The 24,251-nt window shown below is 36.5% G+C and overlaps 2 protein-coding genes and 1 long non-coding RNA gene across 16 annotated transcripts in view; 2 read left to right on the forward strand and 1 right to left on the reverse strand.

Moving 5' to 3' along the window:
- dtx3lb.2 (deltex E3 ubiquitin ligase 3L b, tandem duplicate 2) overlaps positions 1-15,882 on the forward strand; it is a 29,175-nt gene extending 13,293 nt beyond the window's left edge. For 5 of the 12 annotated variants that reach the window (XM_073916164.1, XM_073916166.1, XM_073916165.1 and 2 more), the window contains 5 exons: positions 77-284; positions 1,205-1,377; positions 1,798-3,270; positions 3,541-3,758; positions 3,847-5,522. In XM_073916164.1, the coding sequence (XP_073772265.1) occupies positions 77-284; positions 1,205-1,377; positions 1,798-3,270; positions 3,541-3,758; positions 3,847-3,916 (2,142 nt within the window). In that variant the 3' untranslated portion in view covers positions 3,917-5,522. Of the gene's footprint in view, positions 1-76; positions 285-1,204; positions 1,378-1,797; positions 3,271-3,540; positions 3,759-3,846; positions 5,523-6,602; positions 6,707-7,342; positions 7,454-8,665; positions 8,754-8,942; positions 9,175-10,808; positions 10,961-11,209; positions 12,179-13,349; positions 13,568-13,900; positions 14,454-15,080; positions 15,296-15,390 lie in introns of those variants that run through there. The other 7 variants (XM_073916170.1, XM_073916173.1, XM_073916169.1 and 4 more) reach the window with 7 other exon arrangements.
- Positions 9,318-15,251, reverse strand: LOC141376498 (uncharacterized). Its single transcript, XR_012386914.1, has 3 exons — positions 15,139-15,251; positions 13,408-13,519; positions 9,318-11,647 (listed from the first exon to the last, which is right to left on the reverse strand). It is a non-coding gene; the product is annotated as an uncharacterized lncRNA (long non-coding RNA).
- Positions 15,883-16,959: 1,077 nt separating the features above from the next.
- Positions 16,960-24,251, forward strand: part of lrp1aa (low density lipoprotein receptor-related protein 1Aa) — a 225,922-nt gene continuing 218,630 nt past the window's right edge. For 2 of the 3 annotated variants that reach the window (XM_073916185.1, XM_073916186.1), the window contains exon 1: positions 16,984-17,261. The gene's annotated coding sequence lies outside the window, so the exon portion shown is untranslated. Of the gene's footprint in view, positions 17,262-24,251 lie in introns of all 3 variants that reach the window. The other variant, XM_073916187.1, reaches the window with a different exon arrangement.

Consider the following 24,251-nt stretch of genomic DNA (forward strand, 5'->3'; position numbering starts at 1 on the left):
GGGAAAGTGCAAAAATCTTTCCACAGAGAAGCTCAGGTGTATGATTCTGCATTCATAACTATTGTGCCTATAACAGGATGCTGATGAACCTCCAGAAACACAGGATATTGGTGAATTTCAAATCAAAGTGGACTGGACAGAACCATTTCCAGAGAGATGGAGAGCAAAATTACAGAAAGCCATTCAGACATGGTTGGGTAGCCTGGATGGTACATTCACTGCCCATAGTGTTGAACTCAAGAAAGATCAAAGCCGTGCAGAGGTGCAGATAACTCCATCATCAGGTGATATGAGTTATGATGATTCACACACAGTACATTTTTCTATTTAACTCTTTTTGTGGATGCTGATATTTTTGATAGTTAAAATATGTACAGTATTTTCCTTTATTATTATTATAAAAAGGCAAATGCTAGTGTTGCAGAAACATTTTACTGTGGACAAATACAATAATTACCAGTATTCATTCATTCATTCATTTTCTTGTCGGCTTTATTGATCTGGGGTCACCAAAGCAGAATGAACCACCAACTTATCCAGCACATTTTTATGCAGAGGATGCCCTTTCAGCCGCAACCCATCTCTGGGAAACACCCACACACACTCATTCACAGTCATACACTATGGACAATTTAGCCTACCCAATTCACCTGTACTGCATGTGTTTGGACTGTGGGGGAAAGCGGAGCACCTGGAGGAAACCCACGCTAACGCAGGGAGAACATGCAAACTACACACAGAAACGCCAACTGAGCCAGCCAAGGCTCGAACCAGTGACCTTCTTGCTATGAGGCGACAGCACTACCTACTGCGCCACTGCCTCGCCACCAGTATACATGTTTTTTTTTTTTGTTTGTTTGTTTGTTTTTGTTGTCTGAGGAAAGTAATTAAGAAAAGAAAAAGAAGTCATACCCATGCCATTATACAGCTGTGTGTCTCTGTAAACCATATATACCTGTACACAGGTATGTGATCTGTCATGTGATTTTGTGTTACCAACTGAATGTAGTCATTGCCAAGAAAATTTCTGACATCCAGTTTGATTCGTTGCCCTTTTATATTTTTTAATAAATTAAAGATGCATTCATTCCACATAAATGTTGTATGTATGATTAAGTAATTAATCCCCAACACTGTCTGTTGCAGTTTTTTTTTTTTAATAATTACAGTGAATTATTTAAATTTTATTTTTTTTATCTTACAGCTCTAGGAGTTTTAAAAAACCACCCAAAAGCATCTTTAAAGATTAAAGATATTAAGGATGGTAAAGATAAAAAAGACAAGGAAGTGACGGCAACGATTTTTCTGGATTGCCCAAAATCTAAGCCTGTTCCACAAAAGTCCACGATGAAGGAGAGCAGAGCTTCATCACCACAGGTATCATGTTTACTTTTCAAGAATCCTAATAAAGACACAGCCAGTACAGTAGTGGTAGACTTGATACTACTACTACAACCCCAAATCAGAAAAGGTTGAGACAGTATAAAGAAACTCTAATAAAAAAAGATAATACATTAAAACAAACATTATTTTTATGTTCCTCGTGATTTTTATAGTTTTTTTCCTGAAATAAACACATTCCAATTTTAGTTCTTGCAACACATTTAAATAAAGTGAAGAAGTAATTCAGGTGTAATTTTGTCCCATTCTATCTGCAAACAAGTCGTAAAGTGGGGTTTTTGCATTTGCATTTTCCATACTGTCCCAATTTTTTCTAATTTTGGGTTGAAATAACCATGACTTGTATCAGTAATATGGTATAATACATTTAAAATCCAATACCATGTTATGTTTTAGGTGAACAACCCTATGTCCGTAACTTCTGCAGACACAGACACAACAAACAATGTTGAGAATGTTGCTCCATCTGATAAATCTCCATTGATTCTTCCACTCCATCTGTCCTGGTACATCTATAATGCTTACAAAAAAGAGTTGGAAACAATTGGGAAACGCCATGGAGTTACCTTTTCTGCACAAGTGTTAATCTCAGTTAATGCTACAGAGAACCCAAGACCTGATTCAGTGTCTAAAGCCACTGATGAATTTGAGGAACTTGTTCAGGGATGTATGAGTAGTTTTAGTGATGCTACAGTTCATCATAATGACATGGATGCAGATATAGTGAAAAATGCCATTGATTCCATCAAGTCACAGAAGACAAAGCTGATGTTCACTCTGACTGACAGTGATGGCCTGTTTTTAGGACCAAAGAAATTCACAGACATGATTAAAGAAGAAACAAGAGGAGAAAGAGGAGAAAGTCAGTCCAATAGCAGACCAATCCCAATGAATATAGACAGCAACGCTTATCTAATGGGAGTAGACAGCAGTTTTCCCCCTCAAAGCAGACCTTCACTGCTCATGAGCACACAAGACCTTCCAACTCAACTTGAGATGGACAAGGTTTACTGGGATCTGATGAAGCTTTCCTATGAGGAACAACTATCAGATCTTGAAGCCAAATATGGAGTGTCATTTACTGCAGATCTTCAGAAGAATGTAGTTAAGGTTCAGGCTCGATCTAAAGGTGATCAGCATGTGAATCTCGAAGGTCACGCGGTCAGAGCCTTAACAAACCTCTACCAGAAACTGGCGTCAGCAGCAGTGAGCTGTGAACTCAGCAAGCCTGCAGATCAAACTGACGTGAGATCAGCGGTGGAGAAGCTTCAGCAGCGTTATTGTGTTGTTGCAGCAGAGAGATTGAGCCGCTTGAGACTTGCTGGACTGCCAGAACACCTCGGTCCTGCTATTGCTGAAACTGAGAAGATCCTTCAGAGGAAAGTGTTTGATGACAAGATGAAGACATTGATTGGTTACTCAGAGGACATTCCTTATGCTAGAGGAATCAAACTCAATCAGATGCCTGATTATGGAGCAGGAGCGGCGGGAGGAGCAGATCTGGATGAGCGAGTGAACTTTAGATCGCAAATTAAAAGAGAAAGCAGTTTCAGTGAAGATTCAAAAGGAAATTCTGGACATGACAGTAAAGATGCTGCTGCTGAAGAGGATAAGTGTGTTATCTGCATGGACAGCTTCACTGATAAACAAAAACTGAAGTGTGGTCATGAATTCTGTCGGGACTGTTTAAAGCAGTCAGTGGAGAGTTTGGGATCCATCTGTCCTGTGTGTAAAGAAGTGTTTGGTAAACTGGAGGGAAACCAACCAAAAGGAACAATGCAGGTCAACAAAAGCAGTTTGAGTCTCCCCGGATATCCACACTGTGGCTCTATTGAAATCTACTACAACATACCCAATGGTACTCAAACGGTAAGAGTTTGTAACACCTAATTAAAACTAATCTAATTAATGATAAATTACAGTATAAAATAATCAAAGCACTTTATTTGTGACTTCCTTGTAGCTCTTTAAAAAAAAATACAGTTTTAAGTTAAAAGTGTGTGTGTGTTTCCCAGCACTGGGGTTGAGCCAGTGCACAGAAAACATGTGCCAGACATGTGATAAAGAAGAAATAACCTGTAGAAAATTGAGTCCTAATATTGTGGTACAGTAATGCATAATTTTAAAATGTATTTTTAGACAAAGCATCCAAACCCAGGGAAGCCGTATCATGGGACAACTCGTCGTGCGTACTTACCAGACAACCATGAAGGAAAAGAAGTGCTTGCTCTGCTGCAGAGAGCTTTTGACCAGAAGCTGATCTTTACAGTCGGGACCTCAACAACCTCCGGTTTGGAAAATGTAGTGACCTGGAATGATATCCATCATAAAACAAGTCCATATGGTGGAGCTCAAAGGTATGAGTTCATCTCTAAAATCTGATTGCATACTTAACCAGAAATCAAGTGAACCTGATCTTGTATTCCTCATTTTTTCTATCCACAGTTATGGTTATCCAGACCCAGACTACCTGAAGAGAGTGAAAGATGAGTTAAAGGCCAAAGGAATTGAATAAACAATGTGGTAAAAATGCAACAGCCCTGCACTGGAGCTCCATGTTTACACCACTGATATATAGCATCAAATCACTAGTGGTTTCTTTCTTAAATGTCTTATCAAATTCAAGTCCTGACAATGTAACTGTGTTCATTATACATGTAATGTGTTGGGTATTGTATTAATACAACTAAATCTAAAGAGCACACTACACTCATTGGAACAAAGGCCTGATTTGAGACACAGCCAACTCTGCAAAACGTCAATCGGAGAGAAGTATTAAACCGTTTGCGTATGTTAATTGTGAAATTGTGACTTCATTGTGAATTACATCACCTAGACACTGGAGATATGGTTAACCATCAACATTCCTAAAGGAGCACTCCACAGATTTTGTAGACATTACAGCTCCCCTGGAGTAAAATAGTTGAGTTTTACCACTTTTAGCTTAGCTTAGCATAAATCATTGAATCGGATTAGACCATTAGCATCTTGGTCTTGATTCTTCTGTAGTTGCATCGTGTGCTAAGACTGACAGTAAAGGAAAAGTTGTTATTTTTTAGGCCTATATGATTAGGACAGTGTTTCTCAACCACATTCCTGGAGGATCACCAGCTCTGCACATTTTCTGTGTCTCCTTAACCAAACACACCTGATTCAGATAATCAGCTCATTAGCAGAGACTGAAAGACATGTAATAGGTGTGACAGACGAAGTAAACATCAAAAACATGCAGTGTTGGCAGTAATGCAAGGAAGTGGTTGAGAAACACTCTCCTAACCACATAGACCTACAAATAACAACCTTTCCTTGCATGTTGAAATGTGATGCTAAAGGGGTTTGACCAAGTGTCAGTGTGTGATGATTTGAGAGTGAGAATGTGCAATGCAAAAAAACAGCAGTGAATGGATAAACCAAAAGCAAATATCATTTATCAGTTATACATTACCCAGACATTTTATAAGGATGCCTACTGAGGATATGTGGTGCTGTTATGAAAGTTTAGTTTACAAGTGTGTCTCACAAGTGCCTCTAAACCAGAAGAATGGAAAACATATTATTTATAATCACAGTGCAAAGCTGATGAATGCTTACCAAACAACTGAGGCTAAATATGATGCCTTTTAAAAAAATATGTTCTCTCATTCACCTACTTTAGATATGTATGCAATAAAAAATGGTATAATGTATGCAATCTGCAATTAAAAGTGCCAGGAATAGTTTTCCATGGGGCTAAATACTTTTGCCAGGCACTTACAGCATATGTATGCTTTTAAATACGGTGATGGGCTTAAATTCTGGTAATAATAATTGTGTCGAAATGTTTAAGCCTACAGTGATTATATATTGCAAATGTGAGCAAATATAGTACATGTATGTACAAATAAGCAACTGTGGAACTATAAAAATCACATATTAGAGCTTGAAGATAAAGTTAAGGATATTTCTGATGTTTATTATTTTCAATCTGCCATTTTTGTCTTTTTTTTGTTATTTTCTGCAGTAAATCTCTTCATGCCTCTCCTTCTTTTATTGCACTAATGATGTTCAATTTATAACTATTGGAGAGGGTTTTTGTTGGAAATTGTAAACAAATTGCCACAAATAAATCAATATTTTAAGCATTTTTGTTTAAGAGTTTGGTAAATTTACAAGTAGACAATGCACCAATCACTTTTAGGACTGCATTTCCCAGCATTCCCCTCACCCACACCCAGTTCCTGATCAACACACCTGACATAATCTCATTACCTTCTACATAAAAGGACGATAAATTTCAGTTATAGTAACTAGGCACTGGCCGGTTCCTTAAGAACAACAACAAAAATAATAAAGGAAAAAGCGAAAAAGAAAGCAACCCAAAAGGAAATCACAGTTGATACTGTATTTGACGAAGAGAGCTCTGATGATGAGAGTAGTGATCCGACAAACAGATCTGTCTGAGTGGCAGTTAGAGTATGACAGTAGGCTGATGTTCTAATCCCGGTGGGTCTAGTCCTGTGTTCTGAGTCCCAAGCTGTTCTATCTGGTTCTGATTGTCCTTTTCTCTGACTCCCATGCACTGTAGTTGGCTCTGAGGGTCCTGTGTTCTGACCCCTGGAGTTGGGATCTAATCTAACTGGTTCTATCTGTCATTAGAATGTAAATTTAATAGTTTGAATTAGATTGTTGGATTTAATTTTGCTCAGAGTATTTTCAAGTATTTAGAAAAACAAATGTGCTTAATTGACCAATCCCCAATCCATAATTGACAAGTCAGGCTGGGGTAAAGTGAGACACAAGACAACATGTTAAAACAATCATCACTTTCTTTTATCCTAAATACAGTCTGATAAATTCCATTACTAGGAAACATTCTGAATTAATTAGGTGAGAAATTTGTAAATTTTACTGATATAATTTTAGCCCACTTAGAGGGGAGCAAATGTTTAAAAAAATGTCTCACATTACCCCACTCTCCCCTTAGTATTACTACTACTATTATTATTATTATTATTATTTTAAAGTGTTTTTACACCTCAGACAAGATTATGACTGAGGAAAACTAAAACCTAAAATAATAAAATTGCTATAGCGTTCATGCCTTTGGAGTGCACTTTTTGCATGTCTGTAATGTAAACAGCTTGTTGGCCATCTCATGAAACGAAAGAACAGAGCAAAGGTGGGAAACGAAACAAAAGCTTCAATGAGCTAGATGCTAACCCTTTAGCCTACAGGTAAACTCAAGTGTTAACACGTAGGCTACATACAAGTCAAACCAGACGACTGACAGCTCAGCTTGTGTACAGTACACAGCTTACGGTTTTCGGTAAGTAATTGTCTAGCTATTTGTTTATTATTGTGTTATATTAATTTTTAAATACTTAGGCTATGTATAATTCTGGAAATACGTACGCAGTCGACCGTCAGTATATGTAGCTACTTAAGGTAAAGTTGGTTCACGCATTCGTTCACGTTTAAACAGTGACAAATTGACACAGTCTCTGTATATTAGGCTACAAAACTTTAAATATTCATTCTGAAGTGACATATCAAAACAACATTAGCACAAACTTACTGGACATGTACTTTGATGGTCATTGGCTGCTAATATGTTTTCATTATTTAGATTAGCAAGGGATACTTTTATGAACAACCACCAGTTGCTTAAAAATAATAATAAAAAGCTTAATTGTAATATATAATATATGAAGACAAAAGTATTGACATCAAAAGATGATTTTTATGAAGTATTTATTTTTGTGCAAAACGAAAATGAAACTTAAAAACTCGTAAGTATTCTTTAATAAAACTTAGTTAGACTACTGCATAAAATCCAACCAGTAAGGAAATAAATAAATAAATTAATTAATGACAATTGAACTATAATTTATTTTTGTTTTTAAAGTGGTTAAATTATTTTTCCAGATGTACATATTGAGTAACGAATGTGTGCTTGATCCAGTCATTAGGCTACCACCCACGAGTGTGAATTTGTGGGAATAATGGAGTCCAAATTACATCTTGTCCATTAATGGCAAAAATGGTCAAATATCATATTCCATGAAGACATTTGGTAAATTCATTTCTGTAAATATATCAAAATGTTATTTCTGTCAACTTTAGCAGATTTTTTTCTTCCAGATTCCTGATGTTCAGTTTTATCTCACCTAAATATTGCCCTAATAAACCATACGTCAATTGAAAGATAATTAAGTAATCTTTCAAATTCCAAAAATCAAAATGTATATGACTGGTTTAGTGACCCAGGGCCACAAATAACAATTGGTCAAAAATGTGTATATACACACTGAGTTGAAATACACACTGTTGTTGTTGTTGTTGTTGTTGTCATGAGGTTTTTATTCCTCCTGTTGTCCACTTACGGGTCAAAAATGACCTTGCCAAACCAATATTTTAGCAGCAGAAAAAATATCAAGCAATGTATTTTTTTATTTTTAAAGTTTAGGGAATTTTTCTAAAATGACTGATAGTTAGAAAAAAATTAATATTTTTCTGTTTCCATATTTTCATGAAGGCTGCACACATTTAGGGTGCAACAGGCTTCTTTCAAGTAAAATTCTGACTGGCAATTTTTATACCACAAAAACTACTGGCACAGACATGCAAAATACAGCACACACACAATAAGAATATTCTGCTTCAACCTTTTCGAATTCTGTTATCTGGATATTTTCTTTTTCAGACCATTCTCTGTAAACCCTAGAGATGGTTGTGCGTGAAAATCCCAGTAGATCAGCAGTTTCTGAAACACTCAGATCAGCCCGTCTGGCAGCAACAACCATGCCACGTTCAAAGTCACTTAAATCCCCTTTCTTCCCCATTCTGATCCTCGCTTTGAACTGCAGCAGATCGTCTTGATCATGTCTACATGCCTAAATGCATTGAGTTGCTGCCATGTGATTGGCTGATTAGAAATTTGTGTTAACGAGCAGTTGGACAGGTGTACCTAATAAAATGGCCGGTGAGTGTACACCCTTTACGGTCATCAAAAACGAGATTGATGAAATACTGCACACTGATGAGGGAAAACCTGGACAATAAGAGTTTGTGATGAAGATGGGGTTGTTTCTTCAGGCAAAATAGATTTGAGGATTTAAATTTAGCTGCTTTTTTAGTTTAGTAAAGGCAGTTCATGTTGATCCAAAGGTTGACTAGTGTATTCAGAATTCTAGAACAACAGGAGGGTTAATAGATTATTATTTATTTATTCATTCATATTTAAAATATGTTTTAAAGAACTGTTTAAATCTCTTCTGAATATTAGGACTTAAATACAGGACTTAAGACCGACTTTGGATGACGTGAAGCATCTAAACATCACAATGAATCAGTCTGAGATACTACTGGAAGAGGTATGAGCTGAAGAGTAGAGCCTGAGACATGTTTTCTGAGGGGATTGCAAATAATATCATCAGTATTTATGAACTATTATTACAAAATAAAATGATCAGAACATACTATTACTAGAAACTAATTTAGTGTTTGGATTGCATTTGATTCCTTTACATAAAATTGGAAATAATGGACTACTTTCCCTATAGGATGATCTTTATATGGCTGATAATGAAGAGCCCAAACCTTCAGCACCACTGGATATCGGTAAATTAATGTTCAAAGTAGACTGGACTGAAGCATTTCCAGACAGATGGAGAGCAAGATTACAGATCGCCCTTCAGTCGTGGTTGTCAAAACTAGAAGAAAATGCAACGGTCCACACTATTAAGCTCATGAACGATCCGTCATTTGCAGAAGTGCAGATAACTCCATCAACAGGTGATTATGATTGACTTGCATTTCACAATACAATTCAAATGCATTTTCAGTTCTGTTGACTAAGGGTGTTCACTAGCTATTCCAGTAAAATTCACAAAGAAACTGTTAATTGCTGCCAATATACACACTTACTTTTTGTCTTTATGTGACAATATTTTAAAGGTGCCAAAGAATGCATTGATACAATATGCTAAACTGTTCTCTGATATCTAAATATAGTGTATATGGCTTAGATGAATGCACAAGTTCCCCAGAAACGATTATACAGGTCCATTTCCAACCCTAGGAATTTGCCCATATATGATATGGTTCGTTTTGACCATATTTGGAAGGGTCTTGAATATTAATGAGCTTTGCCTGAGGCTTACACAAAGCATGATGTACTCTAAACGCACACATTTAGAATATTTAAACTTAATTCAGGAGACACGGTGGCTCGGTGGTTAGCACTGTGGCCTCACAGCAAGAAGGTCGCTGGTTTAAGTCCTGGCTGGGTCAGTTGGCATTTCTGTGTGGAGTTTGCATGTTCTCCCCGTCTTGGCGTGGGTTTCCTGTGTATTGATGTTTCCCAGTACTGGGTTGCAGCTGGAAGGGCATCTGCAGCGTAAAACATATATTGGATAAGTTGGCGGTTCATTCCGCTGTGGCGACCAGCTGATGAATAAAGGACCTAGGTTGAATGGAAATTAAAAAATTAACTTAATTCATCAACAAATAACTTAATTAAACATAATTCTTCAACTGTAGAGAGGATTATTTTCCAAGGAGTGACCAAAGTGACCTACTTTGCTCTGTTTGGAGTTGTGTATTGGATTAAATATATGCTATATGAAAAATAAACTCAACAAAAGGGATAGACAGAGAGGTATTTAGAGTTGTATTTTGTGGTTTTAACATAAAAAAGCACAGGCAGGAATTAATATCAACTTCTGCATAAACAGATGACTTTTATGATGTTTATTGGCATCTTTTCACACCAGAAAAATGACAGTAAGAGCGGAGCGATATGACACAATGCATAAATATGCACTGAACACGTGTTTGTTGACCTCATGCCTCTTTGGGGTGGTGTTGAATATATTTACAATCTGCATTTTGCTTTCTGACAATGAGTTGTGATGTGATCACACTCACAAAACTGTTACTTTATTCCTTGAAGCCTGTCCTTTTTTTAAATAAGAGTCCTGCATATATGGTATGTATAAACACAAGCTTAGATAAGTTGTAAAAAAGGGAAAAGTTATAATTGTTATAATGTCATTGAGAAAACCAACAAGCCAATCAAACACAACATGAGTCATGTAAATTAATGATCATCATATGAATTGTCGGAGTCTTGTGTTTTGTTTTAATTCGTCTGTTTTTTTTTACCAAGCTTTTATACTCATGAGATTTACATTAGAACTAGGAAATAACGTTGTTTCAGGCTCACTGTATGTTATTTCCATGTACTGAAATTTTATTATCCAGCTATGCCTAGGTATATCCAGATTTTCATTATATGGTGCCTTAAGCAACACTAGTGTTATAACAACCATACAAATTGCACTGTTTTTACTTTATTTGTTTGCCATATTATTATTATTAATAAATGTTTTAGAGTTGTGCATTACCTACATTTCACTTCTCTACAGCTCTAGAAGCTTTAAAAAAGCTGAAGTTTATACCGTTGAGGTTTAAAAATGAAAATAAAGAAGTGACTGCATGGATCTGTCAGGATGGAGCGGATTATGTGAATATACCACAAAAGTCCTTGCAGGAGGAGAACAAGCCTCCGTCACCAGAGGTATCAAGTTTATTTTATGTATGGCAAAATACATAGTCATGCTGTTAATCAGTTTATTCATCATGTATTGATGTTTATATATTACCAAAGGATAAATTAACCATTTCTGACTCCAAATGCATTAGTTGTTGTGTTAGTAATAATTTTAATAATGATGCTATTAATTTATGACGTGTGTTTACTGTAATAGATGTTATTTCACTGTATGCATAAAATCCTTAAATAATATGGTTTATCATCTGGTTTTAGGTGATTACCTCATTACCTCAGACTTCTGCAGCAAGTAATGAAGGAAGTGCAGCATCTAATATTGCTCTAAATGACACTAATAATATCAAAACCACTGAAACGACCCCTGAGAGATCAGATGGACTCACTGTACCCCTATATGAGTTCTGGTACATGCATCATGCCTACAGAAAGGAGCTGGAGCAATTTGAGAAACAGCATGGAGTGTCTATTTGTGCAGAAGTGTCGGTCTCAATCAAACATACCCAAAGCTCGAGCTCTGATTCTGTGTCTAAAACCTCGGAGGACTTTCAGAAACTTGTTCAGGGATGTGTTGGTGGGTTTAGTCAGGCCGTCATTAGTCATGACATGGATTCAGATATTGTGAAGGAAACTCTGCATACTGTCCAATCAGAGGAGGAAAGGATGATGTTCACCATGACTGCCAGAGACTGCCTGCTGTTTGGACTAAAGAAATACACAGATATGATTAAAAAAGAATCAACAAGAGTGGAACGACAGTTCAAAGACAAACTTAAGAAGAATGTGTTTAATGACAAGAAGACAAGACGGAAGAAACTGATGCCTGATTATGGAGCAGGAGCGGCGGGAGGAGCAGATCTGGATGAGCGAGTGAACTTTAGAGAGCAAATTAAAACAGACACAGGTTTCAGTGAAGATTCAAAAGAAAAATCTGGACATGACAGTAAAGATGCTGCTGCTGAAGAGGATAAGTGTGTTATCTGCATGGACAGCTTCACTGATAAACATAAACTGAAGTGTGGTCATGAGTTCTGTCGGGACTGTTTGAGGATGTCAGTGATGTTAGTGGGATCCATCTGTCCTGTGTGTAAAGAAGTGTTTGGGAAACTGGAGGGAAACCAGCCGAAAGGAACAATGCAGGTAACAAAGAGATTATTCAGTCTGCCTGGATATCCACACTGTGGCATGATTGAAATCCTCTACAACATACCCAGTGGTACTCAAACAGTAAGAATATGCTAAATTAATTAATGTAATTATGCACATCATAAAGTTTTAGACTACACAAGGACATACAATTGACTGAAGAGAATAAAGTGTATGTTTGTAGTGTTGATTAAAAAATATTATGTTAGTCACTGGTGATTAATGTGCACATTGCAAGAATTCACACATCTTTGCAATACCATTGGTTAGAAGTAAAGTCTAATTTATATCGATTACTTAGAGTCGTTTGTTGCCTATCAGCGAATGTATTTAATAAGCATGTTTCAACCGCAGGTACACAAAAATGTTGGGTTGTTTTAATCCAACATTAGTTTCAAACACAGACAAACACAGCATTTGGTTAATTTATTACAGTTTCATTGAAATGATTCTTTTGAAGCAAGCGGGTTGATTTTGTCAATAATTAAAGCGTAATTAGAGCATAAATAGAGCGTGTTTGCTTTTTTCCTTGTCTAGAAAACCCAAAGATGCTATGTGAAGTTTATCTATAAACTAATTTCGGGAGGATCACATGATTATGATTGAATACGTAGTATGATGAAGTATGATCCACCAATCAGGCCTGTCCTAACCCACTATAAAGAGCCAGGGTTTCTCACTACAGTCACCTTCAGTTTGAAGAATCTCTCCTTTCACCCCTACTCCTCCTCCTTTCCCTTCATAGGGCGGCACGGTGGCCCAATGGTTAGCACTGTTGCCTCACAGCCAGAACGTCACCGGTTCATATCCTTTAAAAGGCCGGCTGTTGTTGTTTCTGCGCGTAGTTTGCATGTTCTTCCCGTGCTCGCATGGGTTTCCCCCGGGTTCTCTGGTTTCCTCCATCATTCCAAAAACATGCACAACAAGTGAATTGATCAATCTAAAGTTAGCACTTTAGTCATCAGCTCTTATCAAGGGAGGAGTTGTCGAGATCTACCTGAGCTCAAAGCTCTCCTCTTGCCCTACAAAAGGGAGGGAGCCCAGGGCTCAAGGACCTTTTGGGCTCAGGGCTCTCTCCTGGGACAGCATGCCAAACTTGCTTATAATCAATCATCAAAAGTGTGAACTCTTGAAAAGTATAAATGTCTGATTTATGTATTTCCCTGAAATGTATAATCTCCTTCTGCATTCTTTACTATTACAATGTTTTGATCATGGTTATGGTAAAACATACATTTTTCTATAAATTTAGAAGAAGCATCCAAACCCAGGGAAGCCTTATTATGGGACAACTCGTCGTGCTTACTTACCAGACAACCATGAAGGAAGAGAAGTGCTTGCTCTGCTGCAGAGAGCTTTTAATCAGAAGCTGATCTTTACAGTCGGGACCTCAACAACCACCGATGCGCAGAACGCTGTTACCTGGAATGATATCCATCATAAGACCAATACATCTGGTGGACCTGAACGGTATGAGTTCATCTAAAGTCTGCTAAATACTAACAACTCAAGTATTTAGTCTCAACTTTCCTTCCTAATCTGCAATTGCCTCTCTGGATATACCACTAACTGTACTCAAAAAAAAGTACAGTTAGTTACTTTTATAGTTGTGTATAAGTTGCTTCCTTGTCCTCATTTGTAAGTCGCTTTGGATAAAAGCATCTGCTAAATGACTAAATGTAAATGTAAATGCAGTATGAGCTAATGAAATCACTACTGTTAGTTTTGTAATGTAAAATGTAAATTAGGAATTAAATGTGAAATATTTCTGTGTTTGAACTTTTTTTCACTCTCTGTCCACAGTAATGGTTATCCAGATCCTGCCTACCTGAAGAGAGTGAAATATGAGTTAAAGGTCAAAGGCATTGAAAGAAAGAAAAGAACACTGGAAAGCCCAATAAAGTATGAACTTCAGAAAGAAATGTTTGATGACAAGATGAAGAAGACTCGAGGAATCAATTTAATGTCTGATTATGGAGCAGGAGCAGCGGGAGGACCAGAACAAGATGAGCGAGTGAACTTTAAAGGGCAAATTAAAAAAGAAGTTTGTTTCAATAAAGATTCTAAAGGAAACTCTGGACACAACAGTAAAGATGAGACGTGTGTTATCTGCATGGACAGCTTCACTGATAAACATAAACTGAAGTGTGGTCATGAGTTCTGTCGGGACTGTTTGAGGATGTCAGTGATGTTAGTGGGATCCATCTGTCCTGTGTGTAAAGAAGTGTTTGGGAAACTGGAGGGAAACCAGCCAGACGGAACAATGAGAGTTACAATGAGCAGGATCAGTCTCCCCGGATATCCACGCTGTGGCTCTATTGAAATCCTCTACAACATACCCAGTGGTACTCAAACGGTAAGAATATGTCAAACTAATTTATGTCATTATGCACATCATAAAGTTTTAGACTACACAAGAACATAATACTGATTAAAGAAAGAGAGAAAAAGTGTATGTTTGTAGTGTTCATTAATATATATATATTAGTTACTGGTGATTAATGTGCACATTGCAAGAATTCACACATCTTTGTAATACCATTGGTTAGAAGTTAAGTCTAATTTATATCGATTACTTAGAGTCGTTTGTTGCCTATCAGGGAATGTATTTAATAAGCATGTTTCAACCGCAGGTACACAAAAATGTTGGGTTGTTTTAATCCATCGTTTGGTTCAAGTACAGACGAACACAACTTTGGTTAATTTATTTCAGATACATTTAAATGATGCTTTTTAACCAAATGGTTGGTTTTGTCAATAATTACCCTAAAATGAGGTTATAATGTGCAAACCCAGCCTTTTTAGAGTGTGTTTGCATTTCTTCTTGTCTAGAAAACCTAAAGACGCTATTGTAAGTGTAAATGTCTGATTTAGTGTCTGATTTATTTATTTCCCTGAAATGTATAATCTCCTTCTGCATTCTTTACTATTACAATGTTTTGATCATGGTTATGGTAAAACATACATTTTTCTATAATTTTAGACGAAGCATCCAAACCCAGGGAAGCCTTATTATGGGACAACTCGTCGTGCTTACTTACCAGACAACAATGAAGGAAGAGAAGTGCTTGCTCTGCTGCAGAGAGCTTTTGATCAGAAGCTGATCTTTACAGTCAGGACCTCAACAACCAGTGTGCAGAACGCTGTTACCTGGAATGATATCCATCACAAGACCAATATATCTGGTGGACCTGAACGGTATGAGTTCATCTGAAGTCTGCTTCTATGCAGAACTACTCATTAAAAAGCAAATACTGTATTACTGTGTTTGATTTTATTTTTCACTTTCACAGTAATGGTTATCCAGACCCAGACTACCTGAAGAGAGTGAAAGATCAGTTAAAGGCCAAAGGCATTGAATTATAATTTGAGTTATCTGGAGAAAAACATCTGTAAAAATAAACATCATAGACACTCTATGAATTTTAACTGAAGCTGCAGACCGACATACTTATCTGTCACCGTCACGATCCAGCATCCAGAGATCTCTGGTAAAATTCACATGAACTATACACACACACACCACATAAACTACCATGACCAGAATTCATTGCACCAATCAACACCTGCTCCAGCTGAACGTCATCCAGACACTCTCTCTGTCACGCACACACATTTACAGCCGCGGCTCATTCGCTATGATCGCCAGGAATATTTATTTCAGTTTGTGTGTCCCTCTCGTTGTTTGAGTTGCTCCCATGATGTTCGTTTGGTCCTGGTTTGTTTTGCTTTATTTTAGTTTGTCTTGTTTTGTCATAGTTCTTTTATTAAATGTTTAAATGCTGCTTTTGGATCCGCTCTTTATGCTTTTCTTCTGTACATTACACCGGATGGTAACACTAATCAGTCTGAACTGGTGTGATCAGTATGTTGGTCTGCAGCTTTAGTTGTGTGTGAATGCACTCATCAGACAGCTAAACTGGAGTCAGAACTGAGTCCTGATTAAGAGAATGAACCTAAACACAGCTACAAATCTACAAAACAGATGAAGAAGAAACCATCAAGCTGTTTAATGAGTGCAGAACTCATCCCAACTGGAATGCAGAAACTCCTAAACTCCTCCACAATGATCTGAGAAAATGATGTCCAATAAATAATTAAATAAAAATCTGATTCTGATGATCCTTTGTTTGAAAACATTTGGAAATGATTTTTTTAAATGATGCATCTGATTTGAGTCCTACTCATGATGCTTTAGCAGTACATAGCTGTTTTATAAATGGGTAAATAATCCTTTTGTTAGCCAGAACATCTCCAGCATCTAAATCAGGGACGCCCAAAACCAAACTTGATTGAGGGCCGAAGGTAAAAATATCAAGCTGTAATACAAAGTTACCATGAATAATTTCCTAGTTTATTTTAAAATAAATAAAAAACATAACTTTAATCATATTAACTAATCCATTATATATATATATATATATAGTTCTGTCTGGTTCTCAAATCTGATTGGCTGAAAGCTGTGCGATATTCTACAATATCAGAACTTCTACAGCCTCTTTACCCTTTGTGTATTACTCCGCCCACATACAGCCAGCAAAAAGCAGACACTACAGATCTAAAGTTTAAAGATGCTTTTAACTGTTTTAACAGCTGTTTAACTGTCATCTTATGATTTGAATCCAATGCGGAAGAAAGTAGTTCCTGATACAAACCTATTATAATGGAGTATATTGCTGAATATACTAGTCAAGCAGCATTGGGCTCACAATCCACAGTCATTCACAAGTCATCAATCATCGCCCCAAAAATGACCCAATCACAATTTTTACAGGCATTAAAACATTATATAACATGCTATTTATGCATATTAGAAAAAAGATGGTTGTTATATTTGCCTTTGAATCGAGATAGTGGCACTCGCGATCGGTTAGGCGTCTCGTCTCACTGACGTCATACACAGCGTCCGTTCACCTGATGGCCAAACACCGCGCTTTTATTTTGTTAATTCATTCATTTTCCTTATTAATCAGGGGTCGCCAGCTTTTCTATTAGGGTGACATACAATTATTTTATCTTCACTGTTCAGTATAACTTTGTTAAAACTATGATATTTGGTACTAATAAATCGATGATAATTTGGGTTTAATGTGTGCCCTGACATCATCACATGGGAGTGAAATGCACGATTTACACATTCATCTCCACTCTGAAGAGGCATAAGGTATGTTATATCACATATTTTGTAAATTTATCATGTTTATTGTTAAATGTGAAGCGTATGTTGTTTCAACAAACAGACCCGCTAAATTGTGTCAATCACTGAGCTCAACCGTCATCTGTACATATACAGCGGTGTTTTCTTTGACTGTAGCTTTAAAATAAAACGCGATACATCTTTATCACTTTCTTTAGTCAAGTTTAATCATGAGTTTATATTTGTGAGGATATTTCCAGCCCAAAAGCTACTGCTTTCACTTAGCATTTTTCTTAAATATCTGCAAATAATAAATTGTATAAATTTGTCTTAATATGGTAAGAAATATAGGTACGAGAGCTTTACCTTTTCAAACGCTTCACATTTGTACTGTACTGTAATGGTTCATATTTACCTCACAAACGTTTGAGTTCCTAAAGAGTTCAGAAGTGTACCTCTTGAATTTGTTTAAGTACAAATATGTACCATTGTTTTACTAAAAAATCATTACTGGAGCTATATCAAATTGGTTGATAACGAACCAAAGAAACACTTTGCGACATTAACTGCTGAAGAACCATTTGTGTGTTTATTATGATTTAATCTGGCTGTAATGTGTGCTTTACCTTGTTTGTCCACTGGGTGGCAGCGTCCTATAATCTACATGATCTCACAAAAAACACTACACCAGTTTACTTTTATTTATTTGCTAATTACAATAACAACATTTGCGACTCACTTTAAATGTAGTCTATCTATCTATCTATCTATCTATCTATCTATCTATCTATCTATCTATCTATCTATCTATCTATCTATCTATCTATCTATCTATCTATCTACTCACCCACCCGCCCAACTATCCATCCATCCATCCATCACTCCATCCATATATCTTTTATTCTTGAGTTGCTTTTCATTAGGTGGAAACTCATAGATAGCGCAGTGCTTTGTCGGCTGCCACAATGATGCTGATTTATTTATTTTATTAGCCCACGTGTTTTTTAAAGGGTCATTAACACTGAACCGACTTCAAAAGGCACTTCCTCACTTTCTGTTGCATCTCGTCGACCCGTTATCCTGTTTGGACAAGGACTCACAAAAGCCCAACTCAGGGAGACAGGTTGCACTTTCCAAAACCAACAACTCCAAGAGAGTTTAAAGTTGTTGAGACAAAGAGCGTGTTGTTCACTTCCCTATGCCTGAAACATCTCACGGTTTGTAGTCGAATCGGGGCGATGGAACATGTTGTACTCAAAACATGACATTTTTGCAGCGTAATTAAAAAAACACAACAAATGGCCAAAGTTCTGATGATTGCTGCTACACTGAAGAAAATCAATGGTTGCAAAGTATCTTTATGGTCTGAATTTAAGCAAACAAATTAAATTGATTAATGTTCAACTTAATAAGTTTGTTTAAATTCAGCCCATATAAATTGTTTACAACCATTTACCTTAAAAATAATGAGTAAATCCGATAAATCATCTTTGAATAATTTTTGTCAGTGTACATATAGCATCATTGGGGCGGCACAGTGGCTCAGTGGTTAGCACTGTGGCCTCACATCCTAGAGCAGGGGTTCTCAAACTTTTTTCATCAAGTACCACCTCTAAAAAAATTCTCTCCAAGTACCGCCATAAAGAGCAGTATTGAAATACAGTAGCGTAATAGACCAATTTAAGCTACAGCTCTTTACAGTTTAAAAACAAGGCAGATTAATTACTATTATTAAGAATATTAATTATTGTCAGCCACTTTAAACATTATAAATAGTCTGAACGGTAACACTGTACTGTGCTTATATGTAAAAAAACAAACAAACTAAAAATGTCAACATTTAAATTAAAAAGTGCTTTTAAAGTAAAAAATTGAGGATAATGTTCTTAAAAAGTAAAAAAAAAGTGCTGTACTTAAATGTAAAGTATTAACATATAGTAGAAAATTCATCAACACCTGGAAATGTTGCCTGGACCTCAGAAATATAGGCTGTATGTCATCATATTCATATACAAATCATCTTTGATCAATTTTGAAATATATGTAGTGTGCACATATGACATATTTGATTCCTCTGCGTACCACTAGAAGGAACCACTAATGGTACACATACCACAGTTTAAGAACCACTGTCCTAGAGTTTTATGAAGAATTAGCTATGTTAACTGTTAGTAATAGAGTATGTTTTTTAAAACTGGGAATGGTACGTAAAATGATCAATAATAATGTGGTTCCTAGTTATTTGGTGAACTATTTTCAAATGGTTAAGCAACAGTATTCATACAGTACTAGGGGTTGGGATTTTAATATTTGTTTATTTAAATTTCGAAGTCTAGTGGGTATGTTAAAGGATCAAGGAAATAAAAGTATGAATGGACGGTATGATCAAGGAAATAAAAGACTGCAGGAGGTTTAAAAGATGGTTGTTTGACGAGGATAATTAGTTGGCATGGTGGATGAGGATGTTTTGTTTGATATGTTTATGTTACTTGATTGTGAATAGGGTTGCAGCTGGAAGGGTATCCGCTACGTAAAACATATGCTGGATAAGATTCCGCTGTGGTGACCCCTAATTAATAGAGGGACTAAGCCGTTAAGAAAAATGAATGATTGTATTTGTGAATGATTTTGTTTAGGGCTGCACGATTATTCGAAAAAAGATCCCGATCTTGATTTGACCCTACACACAATCTTAATTTAGCTTTTTCTATGATTCAGCTAATTATATTTTCAAGGTCAGGAGGGAAGAAAGGCACTCGAACAAATCTCCACAGCAACATTGACACCTTCGAATGGCGTTAAAAGTGTCACATATTGTATTTATAAGCTATAATTCACCCAAATATGTAATTTCTGTCTTCGTGTAATATGTATTCACACGTGAGCTGACCGCCAGCTGTTTGTTTACTTCCGAGAACCAGTGTTGCAAGATGTAGCTGAATGGGAGGGGCTTAGGCCACAAGTAGGTTGTTAGATGTCCAAGTGGGAGGGACTTATACCACAAGAGACCTTCAGGTGGGAGTGGCTTATGACACAAGTAGTTTGGCATGTGTCCAAGTGGTTGGGACTGTCAGTAGTAGGCTGTCAGATCTCCATGTGGGAGGGACTTAAGATGCAAATAGTTTGAGGTAAGGACTGAAGCTCCAAGAACACATTTGGCCTCAAAAAAACTATTTTGTTCATCAATGCCTTCTTTCCTGCCTCATGTCAGGGTGCGCAATTACTACAAAATTAGATGAATTGGCTTTATAGGGGCATCATTGTGTCATATCACCCATTGTAGGCGCACACCCTGACTTGATGCGAAAGATAAAGGTGAACAAAGTTGAACCTCTGAAGTCACTTGTCATTTTTTGACAATGTTTTTTAATCTTTTTCTGGATCTTGTCTGGATGTCTTGGGACCCCTGCTGTCTATAGAGGATAAAGGAGCTCTTGGATTACATCTAAAACACCTTAATTTCTTTTCTGAAGATGAACGAAGGCCTCAGGGAATTGAAACAACACGAAGCTCTAGTAATTAATAACAGAATGTTTATTTTTGGTTGAGCTAACCCTTTAACAGGGCCATGTCCTACATAAATAGCTGCAGCATATACATAAAGAATAAATAGAGCTGGTCCAGCAGTAATGCCCCAGGAGAAATCCCAGCACTGGATCCACTTGTTGACTAAACCAGGATGTAAATAGACACCCCTTCAAAGAAATGAGCAGTCGGCCCGTCTCGTACAGGAGATCCTTGCATTCAGCATTATCAGGGCAAGTGCCCCATTCATGGCCGAAATCAGGTCAATAAAAAAAGAAGAGAGAGAGAGAGAGATATTGTCCTATCTAGAACAAATAAGTTATCACACTAAAGGAAAGCACACAGACTGGCCTTGAGCATCCATTCACAGGGGCGATGGGGGAGACAGAACCAACCACAGGGGACTCGGTGTTGTTGTGCTGGAAGCAAAGAAGTGCAGTCCACCTCTGCTGTGTCCAAATTTAGCCAAATTAGACTGACAACCCAGAGGTGCATCTTCCTCTTGCTGTACCTCACACTGTGCACCAAATGATAAGCTGGTCTACGGTTCAACCTCACTGGGAGATGAGAGGCTTATAGCAACAAAATCTTATTTTCTGTCCAAAGCAGAATGACAGCAGGAGAATGAAGAACAGATCAGGCTTCGAAATCAGAGATTTTGGCAGGAAGATTTGATTAGTCTCATGGAAGTTGCCCAGGAAGTATTTTTTGTGCTTAAAAGATGTCTAATAGACATCTGATTATAGATGTCATTGCTAAAACAGGGCTATGTTTGGGTGAAAATCTAATAGACTCCTAGCAATAGTCCAAAAATAGTTCATTTTAGACGTCTTTTAAATTTTCACCCAAATTTAGCTCTGTTTAAACCAAGACGTCTATGCTTAGATGTATATTAGATGTCTATTAAACATCTAATAGACATCTAAACACAGACATTTTGGCTAAAACAAGACTAAACTTGGGTTATTCATGAAAATATAATAGACATCTAATAAAAGCCCAAAAATAGACTAAAGTTATTAATGAATGTGAATTCTGTCTAATCGGTCTATTTTATGACTAGTCTATTTTTGGGCTATTGTTAGATGTCTATTAGATTAACCTAAATGTAGCCTTGTTTTAGACAAGATGTCTGTGTATAGATGTCTATAAGATGTCGTTTAAACATAAAGATGATTGGTGGGCTCAGCAAGCATTTTTGGTCTTTAAAAGACATCAATCAGACATCTAATAGACATCTAATGGACGTCTTGGGTAAACAGAACCAAATATGGGTGAAAATATAATAGACTTCTAACAATAGTCCAAAAATACTCCATTTTAGTCATAATTAAACTATTAAATCTTCGCCCAAATTTAGCTCTGTTTAAACCAAGACGTTTATGCTTAGATGTTAATTAGAGGTCTATTAAACATCTAATAGACATCTAAACACAGACATCTTGGCTAAAACAAGACTAAACTTGGGTTGTTAGTGATAATATAATAGACATGTAGCAACATCCCCAAAAATAGACTAAAGTTATCAAATACATGCGAATGAATGACTACACATCTATCTATTCTAACACGTCTTTCTAATCTGTATATTTGATGACCAGTCTATTTTGGGCTATTGTTAGACGTCTATTAGATTGGCACAAATTTAGCCCTGTATTATAAACATCAAGTTGCTTGTTGGGCCCAGAAAGCATTTTTTATGTTCAAAAGATGTCAAATAGACATCTAATATACATCTAAACATGGACGTCTTGGCTAAAACAGGGCTAAATTTGGAAGAAAAAATAATTCGACATCTACAACAATCCAAAAATCGACTAAAGTCATTGAATACATGGAAATAAATGGTTTCACATCTGATGTCTGTGTAATCTGACTATTTGATGACCAGTCTATTTTGGGATATTATTAGATGTCTATTAGATTAGCCAAGATGTCTGTGTTTAGAAGTTTATTAGATGTCTTTTAAACATAAAGTTGCTTGGTCAGTGGTTAAGGTCAGCTAGAAATGGGGTTTGGTTGCAAACTACCATCACCGGGGTTGGTTAGGATGATTTTAGGTGAGAAAGAGGGGCTGATGCATACAGGGAATTCACAGGTTTATGTATCATTTATAGAGCTCTAAACTATATCAGCTACCTTGAGCTGTATTAATACACATCATATCAAAATACTCAATAATCATGCTTCTCTCTGATGTACAGCAAATAACAAGAACACTTTGCTTTCATTTGTTTTTCTTTCTTTCTTTATTTTTTATCTTGCTTCAAACCTGTTTACGTTTCTTTCTTCTGTTGAACACAAAGGAAAATATATTTCAGAGTGTTATAAAAAGCAGCCCTTGACTTTCATAGTATTCCTTGTTTTTTGCTATGGAGGCTGCTTTTTACAATGTAAATTAGTTGACTTCCTTTGGCTTTTAAAACAACAAAACTCATTGTTCTTTAAAGAGATAAAAAATGAAGATTTACTTACTTTTTACTCACCCTTAAATTAGGTTCATTCTTCTGTTGACCTGTATAAACTCTATAAACTATAATAACTATATTCAGTACTCTTCACTGTAAAGTATTTCACTCAAATAAACCTCTCACATTTGTTGGAATTCACAGCACATCATTTCTCTGCATGATTATTTATTAATAGTGTTCTGTCTACACATTGATGCACTGTGAAAAATACATTATGAGGCATTCCAAGGCAGCCAAAAAAACTTGCTGACACCAACACTTTAGGTGCTGAATGTTATGATCTAAACATCAAGAATAGCTATTTGGTGACTAAAATGAATATAATGAAATTTAAATAAATAATTCTGCATCTCCATGGAAATTGTTGTGGATTCTGCAAATTTTCTAGGTAAAACGGAGCCTATTATGCTCCTTTTTGCATGTATCTGATGTCCCTAGAGTGTGCATGTATAGTTTCAGCTCAAAATACCACACAAATAATGCTTTATAACTCCTTTAAACTGAACCTTTTAGGCTTTGTTTCTAATTGTGTTGTTTTGGTGACTGTCGCTTTAAATTCAAATGAGATTGTGCTCTTTTCAAAAGAGGGCGGAGCTACAAATGCCTGTGTGTCAGCATAGTGGCAGATTCAAAAACAAGACTGCCGTCCTATGCTAATCAGGGAGAGATGGGCACTAGTGGGCGGGGCTTTTCCTCTCTGATGACACGTACAAAGGGAGAATGTCAATCAAAGTGTTTCTGCAGACAAGTCTGATTATAAACAATGGATTTAATTCATGTTTAACATTAGAAGCTGGATATATTCACAGACTGTTCCCACACAGCTGGGTTTAAACCCCTTATAAAAAGTGATTTTTGCATTATAGGTGCCCTTTAAGCTAATCTAAACCGCCTTGTGGTAAAATATTCACTCATCATAGGAAAGATCTTTCATTCCAGTGTAATTATGCAACGTGTAATTTGAATTATGGATTAATCACCTGTGAGAAATCAATGTGTAAATTCCTTCCTAATAGCACAG

Source organism: Danio rerio, chromosome 11, assembly GCF_049306965.1.
Source record: "Danio rerio strain Tuebingen ecotype United States chromosome 11, GRCz12tu, whole genome shotgun sequence".
NCBI lineage: Eukaryota > Metazoa > Chordata > Actinopteri > Cypriniformes > Danionidae > Danio > Danio rerio.